This window comes from Cuculus canorus, chromosome 3, assembly GCF_017976375.1.
Source record: "Cuculus canorus isolate bCucCan1 chromosome 3, bCucCan1.pri, whole genome shotgun sequence".
Taxonomy (NCBI): domain Eukaryota; kingdom Metazoa; phylum Chordata; class Aves; order Cuculiformes; family Cuculidae; genus Cuculus; species Cuculus canorus.
The window spans coordinates 5,216,797-5,228,872 of record NC_071403.1 but is presented as its reverse complement, the minus strand read 5'-3'; the positions used below and the strand labels follow the sequence as shown (position 1 = coordinate 5,228,872).

The 12,076-nt window shown below is 39.2% G+C and overlaps 1 protein-coding gene across 20 annotated transcripts in view; it reads right to left on the bottom strand.

Moving 5' to 3' along the window:
* DLGAP2 (DLG associated protein 2) overlaps positions 1-12,076 on the bottom strand; it is a 508,423-nt gene that overhangs the window by 329,498 nt on the left and 166,849 nt on the right. The window contains exon 1 of one of the 20 annotated variants that reach the window (XM_054063041.1): positions 6,430-6,502. The exons of the other annotated variants lie outside the window; for them this stretch is intronic. Coding sequence (XP_053919016.1) covers positions 6,430-6,487 — 58 coding nt within the window. The 5' untranslated portion in view covers positions 6,488-6,502. Of the gene's footprint in view, positions 1-6,429; positions 6,503-12,076 lie in introns of those variants that run through there. 20 annotated transcript variants of the gene reach the window in all.

The following is a 12,076-nucleotide window of genomic DNA, read 5'->3' as shown; positions in this document are numbered from 1 at the left end:
CCATCGACTGTTTTTTTTGTAATAGGTACTGGAGAAATAGGTTGTTGTCGAGAATAATAAATGTGATTTTGCATAGATCTCCCCAGTAAAAGCTGCATTTCGATGGTTTTGAGAGTCAAAAATCTTCACTTATTTATAGGCATTAATATTGTGCAAATAATGCACTGTGGCTGCTTTCATGCTTTGCTCTGATTATCAGCCTCGGTCATGATGGGGATAACTTCCTGGGTCACGAGCCACATCTAAATGCTGTTGCCCTAAATCTTCCATCTTCCATACTTACTTCCAAGAGCGAATGAGCACTTAATCCTCTTTCAACAAGATATAATACTGACCAAAGCATGGTGTTACAGGCAATTGTCTAACAAGTCTACTGGGACAATCCAGCTCCTAAAATATTCTGAAACTAAAGAGAAATACTGCTGCAGTCCAAAGTTACACAGTACTTGATTTTCACTCTTGTACGATAGTGGGTTGAGAAAGGCACCAAATTCAATTGAGTGACCTGGACCCATTGAACTTGCTCAGAAAGTGCTTTGAAAGTGAAGGATTTATTGGACAAAGGCAAAAGAGAGGTAAGCAAATAATCAAGTTCAGATAGTTCCTTAAATCTACTTTCTACTGATTCCACTCTGCTCTCTTTTTTTTTAGTTTTAGAAAGTATCGATCCAGACTTAAAGAATAGAGTAACAACAATAATGACAATTTTATTTCTTATACGTTCTTCTGTTTGTTTTGTAAGTAATATAGTTTACTACAGTTTACAAATTAATAACTGTCTCTCAGTTATAAGCTTCTCAGTGGTATCAAGTGACAGGACAAGAGGCAATGGGCGCAAACTGAAATACAGGAAATTCCACTTAAAAATAAGAAAAAACATTTTCACTCTGAGGCTGGTCAAACACCAGAGTATATTGCCCAGAGAGGTTGTGGAGTCCTCATCCCTGGAAATGCAAAAAACCCAACTGGCACAGACAGTGCCAAGGGCAACGCGCTTGGGATTCTGCTTCCAGCAAGAGGGCTTTGAATGGAATATCTCCAGGGATGCCTTCCAAACTCTGTGATTCTATGAAATAATTCCACTTTAAAGCACCTGCTAAACATGTACACCCAGCATAAAAGCTCAACCCTTGAATGTGTTTCCAGAAGAGAACAGCTAGGAGCAAAAAGACACCTCTGACACTGGATGTCATCACAGTGTTGCTTGCCTGACAATCTTAGACTTGGTGCCAAAGTTGGTGCTATTGTTGCATTTGCAAGACAGCTTTCTGGGACAAATGTCAGCATGGGAAAAAAAAAAACCCAAACTCCTCCAGTCTAGGCAACTTCTTTAAATAAAGATGGTAATCATATAGCAAGCTTATATCTACTACCTATTTGCTTTTAAAGACAGATATTAACTGAAGATTCAGTGTACCTTCTGTTCTTGGTAATCCTTCTCTTCTCCTTTTCCTTCTCCCATTACTGGAGTGCAGTAATGGGCCAGTGTTTGAAATAACCCAATTTCGTACATAGAGTTTAGAGGTCACTGTATGGCCAGAAAGGTATTTCAGTACTTCTTTATTATTCCATTCATAGAAGCCTATAAGCTGTTTTCCCATCAAAATATTTTTCTTTTGCTTCAACACACAGTTTGCCTTTGCAGAAGCACTTTGAAGTGTCTTCTGGTCTACCAAAGCACGCTCAGCTGCACTGAAGGGGCAGGAAAACCATCCCTAGAGTCAACTCCTTCCTTATTCCAGGCAGCCAATACTTCTTCACTGATTCAAACCAAGAGCTGGTTCCTTCCTCTATCCATGTCTGAGCACAGATGTTGGAAGAGAACTAAGAAGCAGAACTTCTTTCAGCTCCATCCTTTGTCCATTAGCTCAGCTTAGAGTGCCGATCACCTTCCTGCCCATGTATAGCTCACGAGAGCTCATGACAGCACTGAGTGCGAAGAAGAAACACATCTTGGATGGCCATAAAAGCCAGGAGAGATATTTATTGTTCATCATTTAATATTGATAGGCAAGTTAAAGTGTTTGAAACACACAAAGTAACCATACATTTCTCCAAATTCTGGAGGCCAGTGTATATCTAAACGTTTAACCCCTCTTGGATACATGAAAGGTATTCTTTAAAACACTCATTATTTCATCTGCATTGGGATTTTGGCGAAGCTTGTCTCAAATTTCGTGCTAAAGCTTCTTCCTTACTTCAGAAACAATTTATTCTGTAAAATTAAAATTATCAGTAGCGTTCTAAGAGACAGCAAATAGTTTTCAGTATTTCTGGCTTCTCTGTTACCTCTGACATGGCATCTTCTCTCTTTCACATACAAATCAAAATTCCTGTAGCCAGGAAGCAAAGCAGACCCAACAGTGGAGCACATTGTGCCTGAGCACTGCCAGAAGAGAGAACCACGTGTGAGATCTGCATTGAATGAACAAGGACGAAAAACAAACAAAAAAAAATTTGATACTCCTAGTACACTTTGTTATGCAATAATATTGAAATAATGTCTTCAGAAATGAAAATTAACATATCGGAAGGACCTTCTTTGATTTCTGTCTGTGTTCACAGCAGCGATGAAAAGCAAGAGGATAAAGTTCACACTGGGAACTCTGTGGATGACTACAGAGTTGTATGTACACCGTGCCCTTGACCAGAAAGGCGCTACTGGGGAAAGTGGAAGGGCTGCCTCAGGAGAGGGAGGCAAGATAGAAGAAGACAGAACAAAACGATGCTTTGTTTTCTCCAGTCTATTCAGTGTTTAAACCTTTCTGTCTTGTTATCTACTATGTTTTCTGCACGGCAGAGGTGGAGAGGAAATACCGGAGCCATCCTCTGGCAGTCTGGATCACTTTCTGAAAGGAAAAGGATCTGCTTTCAGTCCTTTTCTCCACCATCATGCACACTTGTCTATTTTCTAGCGATCACATAGGAATACAGACTGTGTGGAAAGGGGAAAAACTACTAGGTTGGAAAACCTAGTGTTGCTTAAAGCAACGGACAGGTCACACATAGTAAGAAGGAGAAGGTACACTCCTTGTATGATTTGGGAGAAGGAAACTTGGAAAGGATATTGCAGAATAAATTATATTTGTGTTATATTATTATCATTTTTTTGTATTTTATTATAGAACAAGTACTATATCTTGTTGAAAATATAGAATTATATTATTATATGTTATAAAATTATTATTTTGTGTTATATTGCACAAAATAGATACTGTGCAGTGAAAAAACCTTTAGTATTTCCAGTTACCAGCAGAACTACTGGTAGAACTCATGTCAAAGATTCCTTAAATTGCTGATAACATTTCCTTTCCGTTCAATCTGACCCAGCTGCAGCTGGGGGAACATCATAGTGAATGAAGTGTTGAAGTGCCAAGACTTGCTCTGTGTCAGTCAGAGAGGTATTCCCTGTCCACAGCGGGCAGTCAGAGGATAGAGCAAGGCTCATAGTGACACAAGATAGAAGAGTGCATTTGTTGTTCGTTGCTCCGGCTTACTGTTAGTCCTCAAACAAGCAGTGAAAGAGGCAGCTCTTCCTCCTGAAGTGCTGCCATGCATACCTTTATTAATGCCAGCCTGAATTTCTTCATGGTGCTCTACGTCTTACATCCGTTGTGAAGTGGAGCTGATGCAACACAGCTGGTAAATGATATATTAAATACCAACACATCAACTTGTAAGGGCTGCTGCTAGTTTACAAGTAAATGGTTCATTTTTACATAAGGAGCTTTCAGCAACCTGGATTGCGCTCCTACTTCTGTTGCATTTGCAATGAGTAAAGGCATCTCATTTTAAGAAAATGCCCTAAACAGTTGATTTTCTATATAAAACCTCTTCTAAGCATTTTTTTTTTCCCTTCTATTCCCATACTAAACTGCACCAACTTAAAAGGGATCCCTTACTGTTCAAAACATCCACAGAAGGGAGAGAACAAGAACACATGCCAGGTACCAGGAAGAATATCCCTATGATTAATTCCTTGGTTGGATAATTTTGTCTGGTGATGGAGTTGTGATTAAATAGCCGTATTAAATATTTATTTAAGACTCGTTTAAAATATAGGTCATGGTTTCCAAATGTCTGAGGAAAATGCTTTCCATTAATCTACACAGAACGAAATAAAGACTGCTGGAGTTATCAGCTGTCTAGTCTGTCCTTGAGCATAATTCCTACCTTGCCTTTTATTTCCGTCGAGTCACCTCAAGGTTGAACATTGCACAGGTGCCTTGGGATGCCAAATTCCCATTCACCTTCAAAGGCATCCAAGACCTTTTGGATGGCAGAAGAAATTGTGACATCAGAGCATCGAACTAATGTAGTGGCACCCCCACTGCCCTCAGGGGTCTCAACCGCAGCTGCTGCCTTGCCTGCAGGGCTCTGTTCTCACTCCCCTCGCCCTCCGCCTGCCACGCCAGCTCTCCCTGCCTCCTTCTCACCGCTCTTGTTGCTGAGCTATCCCCATCTTCGAGCTCTCCACAACCCTACAATTGCATGCGCTACACAACGGCAGTGATCCCTCTCCCAACTTGCCTCTCCTACAACAGATAAAAGAAAGTGCTTCTTAATATCTTAACATCATGCACAATCAAGGGCATCTGCGAAAGTGGTGTTTCGCTCTCTTCTCTAGCAGGCAGACCAGTCCTGAGCCAACAAAGTGTGGTACGAGTTTCTAGTTTAATTCACTGGCTTTAGCATCAGTTAGAGCAGAATTAGGCCATTTGATACTAAATTCTCAGGATGTGCCTAAATAAAAATAGTACAAATACTGTGGTATTCAAGCTCTTCACCCATAATATATTCATCTTGAAGTGTACAGCTGCCACGCATATATTTATGTAACTGCTATCTGTAGAAATATTGAAGCATTCAGTTCAACTCTGAAAAAAAATGTTTAGAAAAGTTAAGGAAGGCTAAATGGTGAAAGCGAGCAGAAGGGGGGTAGTTATTACACACACGTGCCTTCAGAAGGCAGCAAACCGCCAACATTCTCATCTGAATCGCTGATGAAATATAGCCCGGCTAGAAAATGTACAGAGAGGGACACGGATGACCAAACACATAGAGTAGAGGGGAAGCAGACCACAACTTTCCAGCCTGTAATTAGACAGCCTACGGTGGCAATGATAAGCATCTCGGTGAGGTATTCTATTCGCTTTTCACAGTAAAAACACTTGAAGCAATCCATGACATCCTTAAACAGGAGGCTTAAAACAAAGACAAAGCGATTATTTTATAAAATGCATTTCCACAACACATTTTTGAAATCAATAACGTAAACAGGTTAAAAGAAAACACGACTGGATAAATTCATGAACAATTGAGACATCAGAAGCTTTCACACACAGTACAACCTCCACCCTGAGGGGATCGGACACAGCAGAAGCTGGATAAGGATCAGAGAAAGGCAGCAGCAATCCCTACAAACCCCGTCTCCTGTATTGTTCTTTTTTGCCATCAGCTATTGAGAGCTCTGGTCTCTCCCATTCCAGCAGCTGTCACACGCTCGCCCTACCCAGTTCCCAACCTTCAAAGATGAAAACGCTGCGAATCACCTGGTCTATCCATGAAGTCAGTATCGAGGGCTGCAGGAACATCTCTGCATCCCCTCTCTGCCTGGATGCTATAACTATGCAATCCCTCTTACACCTTACACCTCTACTTTTTGCAGATTTCTATTCCCTGTCTTTCTAAACTCACCCGTGACAAAGTCTTTCGTATCACGTGGTGCTACGACACACGCGTAGTCGTATTAATCAGCAATATTTTGAGTCTGTTGCGTCTCTGGCAGTATAGCAACAAACATCCCAGCAATAAATGAGCTTTTAAGTGCACCAGGCTTTACTATTCAACTGCTGGCATGCGGTCTCTCATCAAAACTTAACTTATACAACCCCTGTATAGGTAGCACACCAAGTAGCAATAAGAGCAACAACGCTAATAAGCAACATAAGACACTGCTCTGACCTCAAGTTAAGAACACAGGTCAACTATCTTCCTAACTATACCAAAATCTATTACTTCAGAGCCTCTTTTCCTAAGCTACACCGATACACTACTGAATTAGAGTGAGCTAGGTAAGCAGGAGCACGATGCCCATTAAATCTCCATAAACAATTAGCTTTTGCAGCTGAGCCTTACAATAAAACACCCTGCCTGCTGCCATGGGATGTTGCTTTACTTCATGTAGGTCATTGGTGGAGTAGTAGAGAGCTTTAACCAGCAACAGCAGAAAAGTAGCAAAACCCCAGCACAACACATCCTTTGATAGATCTCCATGAAAATATAAATCAAGTTCACAGCAGAAGAAATCGAAGGAAAAGCAATTACCTCACTTTAATGTATTTTATGTTTTTAAAGTACACAGAAGTTTACAGCTCAAAATATCCCAACAAAACATACATTCAATGTAAAAAAATGCCTTAAACTTACCTCTTAGTTTACACTGATTTAATATATTTTTTCTTCTACTTTTCAACTTTCCTTGCATCTTGGGAATATAGTGGTTTTCTCCACCCGCTTCCTTCCTCTCACCTCCTCCCCCTCCAATCTGGCCTCCTTTCCTTCCTTGGAGGTTTTTAAGCTTTAATTTGAGAGTGTAAAGCTGAAAAATATTTGATACAATTTTTTTTTTTAATTAGAGAATTGAGCTCCTCACCATGGTTGAAGCATTTCTGGGAACAGCACCAAAAAAGCTGGAAGCTACTCCACCGAGTAGCCACAGCATCTCTCTTAAAATCATCACTCATTTATATTTTTCCCAGACAAGTAGTGTTTCAGCATTTTACTTAAAGACACATCTGCAGTTTAGGAGACTAAAGCTAGAAACGCATCTGAGCCTCTTTGTTCAGGTTTGGAACACGAAAACTAGATTCCCAAATTCCAGCGTGGGCCCACCTCCAGCTGGAACAGGAACAAGACTCACCAAGTGGGATTTGACAATGTATGAGCTCAGGCTCGAGTTAGTCACATTTTCAATGAGCTCAGAAGGGTATTGATGATTATATGTTCTAACTGGAGGAGGGAGTTGTCAGTCTGCCTGCGGCGTGCATGTCACCACACCGGAGAAGGGGAAGTATTTTAGAGCTTGTGTGGGATTGGGCTTACTGAATGGAACACTTGGGAAGTCTTCCCTCCTATAATTTGGATATTGTGAGGGAAGGGAGGAAAAAAAAATAAAAAGAACGGGTTATATCTAACAATTCTGGGACTCTGAAACATGCATTCACACAGAGGGGTGCGGAGAGACTCGGCATTTTCATATTCTAGGGAGCGGCAGCCTACAGCCTATTCTAGGTTTCTATTAATTGACACTAGGTTGTGCTTTTAATTCTTGACATGATATGCTAAGAGGTTGTTTTCACCTAATAAAGGCATTTTTGTGATATGCTATCAAATATCCGGTAATGCTATAAATAAGTATTTTCTCTAAATGCTTACAGATTTTTCAAGCAGGTTATAGTATTCTTCCTCTCCATTCCTTGTTTACTTGGTCATTACTTTTCAGTCTTTTAAATCAGTCTACTTAACCATTGATTTTTATCTGCTGCTGCTTGAACAACAGCAACAATCCACCTATTTGTGTAAAACTCAGCAATTACTCGTTTGCTCTTTTATACGATCTTTCTGCATATTCTTCCAAAGTCAGTATTGCCCTTTTAGATATTACACTGACCATAAACTGGACCTTTTTTTCAACGAGAGAAATGCACGATATGCCATATCAAATCAGTTCCGAAGTAATTTAATCCCAGCCGCATTAGCTTTTTTTTCTCAATCTAAATATGATACGTTCATAACTCTTCTTGCTTACGCTTCTAATCTCTAAGTGTCTTCTATGTTCTGTCCCCTGCTGTTTACATCATCTGCTGACTTCATTAACATGCTGTTCACTTGCTTTCTTTAATACTATTAATGGAACTGTTAAATAAGGTTGAAATAGAGACCAAACATTATAGTACATCAGACAACCGCAATGTGTCATCAGCCAGGTTTTTTGCAGCAAGGCCTAAAAGCCCATTTGTCAAAAGCATTCCTTTTAATTGGTTTCAGTAATTATTATTTGTAGAATTGACTGATATTTAATTGTTGCATTACCAGAAAGCTGTTCGGGGAAACTTTGGCATAGAAAATCTGACTGGTTATGTATGTGTTATCCTTTAAACTGAACCTACAGGAAAGTTTGGATTTGCTTCAGATTGGATTTTAAACTATTTACTTCAATTCTCTTTTCTGTTTACCTCTTCATACTCACTATTTCATCCCATAGTTTACCCTTACAGGCTCAGGATATTTGAATTATCTCCATGCAATTGATAAAACAATTAACTTGCTTAAAAGCTGCGCAGAAGGGTACATATTAACAAACAAATAAAGTAGAAAATAGTGTTACTTATTTAAATAGACACACATAGTGTGAATGTATATGAATGCACAACAGACACAAACAGTTCCAGATACATTTCCATCATAACTAAGGGAAGCACAAGAGGTGTCCCTCCGTTAAACATCAAAAACAGGTAAACAAAGAGAAGAAAAAAAACCTATTTTACCTAATAGTTACTGGTGACCTGCAAACAGACTAACAGAGAATAAATTAGGCTAGAAATGAGAAGGTATATGACAACCATCAGGAATGTGAGGCTTCAGATAAGTCTTCCAGTACATGTAGCCAAGGCAACGAGACTAATGGCTTTAATACAAAGCTGGCGTGGTTCACCAAAGGAGTTGTTGAGTGGTTGCCTGAAAAGACAGTGTACCCAGACCTTATTTCAGACATGCCTGCCCTAGCTCCCTTCCAGTTCTACAAGGGTATATATAAATGAATACTAAACCTTAACTTTGTACTTAAAATTATTGATTTTTCCCAAGTGCATTTTCTTCATAACGAAAGTTTAAGATTAATACTGGTCAGCTTTGATACACCTAAATTGCTCCATGAACTCTAAAAATAAGAAAATGAAACAATTATTCTTCATTACTAAGTAGCCAAAATTTTAAGGGCCAAAAGTCTGACCTCTAAAACATTAATTATCCGTAAATACACAAGGGGGGGAAGCTTCACAAGCAAGGGCGCTCCTGAAAACAATGGATTTTAGCACTGGCCAAGGTCTTTGCTGAGAAGCTCAAATTCATGACTCCTGACACAGAGCAGCTATGTCAGGGTCTGCTGCCTTCCCAGTCATATATCAAACAAGGGAGAAAGACCTGGGGAGAAAGAAAAGCATCTAGACCACAGGAACATACCCTTGTTTATTGTTCTTCTTTCGGTGCCAAAAAGCAAGGAAATCTCTCGTGAGTTAGAAAAGTTGTAAAATATTTAAATCTAGGTCCCTCGATCTATTTTGGATCTGGGGAGTGTCAGAGCACAGGACAACTGGGCAGTTTTCTGTTCATAAAATTTTGGGTATATAGGTCATTTCATTCTGAGGTTTTCATCTCAGAAAACACTTCCAGACATGCAAAAAATTCAGCGGATCCCTTTTTGTGCATTAAAAACTAATCTCAGTTAAAAAGAGTACTTAAAGACTTGCTCATGGATATGTATGAGATTTCATGGAATGATGTGTTCTTGGTCCTCTCTGGATCATTCTCTAAGTTTTTAACTCTTATCAGTGGAAGAAGGAGCTTTGGTGAAAGGACTTATTTAACCTTTGTAGTGTATTATTTACATAGTCTACTCAAAAAAACTGAGCAGGGTTGTTACTCTAGGTATGATCTCTTTCTATGGTTGAATAGTTCTTGGCCTCTTGAAAAAACACGATTCATTGTTTTCATCAGCCTATGATCATAATGATACAAAGAAAAATCACAGTAATTATAGAGCAGTCTTCATAAGAGCTATATTTAATAAGCTTTGTTCATTTCTGTTCCAACTCCTCTAGCTTCTGTCAAAAGCAAGGATATATTTAACTATTATGTGCTAGCTTGCATAGCTACAATTAACATCCTTGAGAAAGCAGTAATGTTCTGGTCCATTTAGAGGTTAAACCCAGTTTTCTCTCTGTTAACAAAGATCCTGAATAGTTAAGATAAATTGAGAGTGCAATAAATGTTCTTTCTTTGCATTCTTTCTGAAATGTCCTATTAAAAAGGGCTTAGTTCTATTTTTTTTTGCTTTTCGGTTTGACAACAGAAAGGGTAACAGAAGGCAAACATATACATATATCTGCATGTATGCATGTATAACCCTATATACATACTGGCTAGAAATACCAGCCAGCAGCGTATCATCAAAACTCTCTTTTTCATTGGATTACCAGTTGCTGTAGCACTAAGAACTACAATTCGACTTCAGGAGTCCATAAGAAGTTCAAAAAAGAATGGAACACAAAATTATCGTCTTTGTCTAGAGGAGACCACAACCAACGCATGCGACAGCAGGAGGAGACAGACAGCTGTGCAGCACAAAAAATATGTTGCTCAGCATAGATCTGAGCACACGAGCACATAAATTGAGCATTAGATGTAATCTGTTGCCATCACCAGCTGGTTTACATAAACTTTTATCAGTTACGTGGCCTCTAGAAAAGCTATTTTGAATTGTTACTGGAAATTTATTTCCATATAATATGAGCTAATAAAAATAAAAATCTCAGGACACCAGCATAGCCTGGTGCTATTTTACCTGTTGAATTTAACCAGGGAAAAATAATTCAAACTACCTTGCGGGAAGAAAAGGCTTGCTATTGACTTCAAAGGGCTCACTAGCAGTGGCATACAACTTCTAGTCTGGCGTAATTTCAGTTTCACTGATCCTTGATAATTAAAAATATTTACTTTATAGTAAATTTTTAATTAAAAAAGAGGTAATTTAAATAGCTTCTTTCTTATGCTTTTTGCAAAAATCTGTTCTGCCGCACAAGTGTTTACTTCCCAATGTCATAGAATCATAGAATCACCAGGTTGGAAAAGACTTCTTGGATCATCGAGTCCAATCATTCCTGTCTGCCACCAAACCATATCCCTGAGCACCTCATCTACCCGTTTTTTGAATACCTCCAGGGATGGAGACTCCACCCCTCCCTGGGCAGCCTCTGCCAGTGCCCAATGACCCTTTCCGTGAAAAATGTCCTGAAGAGGAAGCCTTGTGCACGCATGGGAGGAAGAATATGGCTTGGAGAACTAGATCTAGAGAATCACAGAATGGTTTGAGTTGGAAGGGACCTTAAAGATCATCTTAATTCCAAAGAACCTGCATGCAATAATTTACCGTTCAGGGTAGGAGCGATAAGAGGGGAAATTTTATATAGAAGTTATGAAAGGGGCAGACAAACAATAACTTGAATAATATTAACAGAATAAAATTCAAAGAGCCCAACAATCTGCTTTAAGCCCCTTCCAGAACTCCACACTCCACCTGCTTTTATTAAAAAGCATTAAGTATCATAAAATCCTCCCATCTCGTCTACTGCTAACAAGATATCCATCTTCCCACCCTGCCATCCAACACAGCTCCGAAATATGGTCTTATAAGCCTCAAGATAAAATGTGCTGTTCTCTAAAATACAACTTTGAAACCATTCATTATGTTCATAGCCTGGTTTACAGCCACGGGGATCGTATGTGTCTGTGCATGTCTACATGGGTGCACGAGACAAGAGTGCTGAACCTATTGATTAATTTCTAATTAAAAGAAAAGAGAAGGAAGCACTGGGAAAATTCTGAAGCAACCTGGTATTGTGATATGCAGAAGAATGCAAGCTGCAGTTCATTGGTGTCTCCATAGAAACAGGGCATATTGGAGGGTGTAAGACATTGTCAGAGGACTAAAAAATTTCAGCTTCAGCAGAAAACAGAAAAGCACCTGAGGGATTTTTTTTAACCAGGAAAACAAAATTAATTATTCATTTCCCATATAGGAAGCATCCGTTTTTTAGATGAGTTACTTAACATACATCAGGATTAACTTATGGACTGGCTAATCCTGTGATTTACTAACCCATAAAATCTGTGGAAAGCACATGGTTACACTTCCAAGTATAATGCCAAAGAGGAATATAAGTACGCTCTCAATGAATAATTGAAAGCTCTACCCAAAGTGCTGTTAATTCTTGGTACCATTTTCACTCTTGCTTCA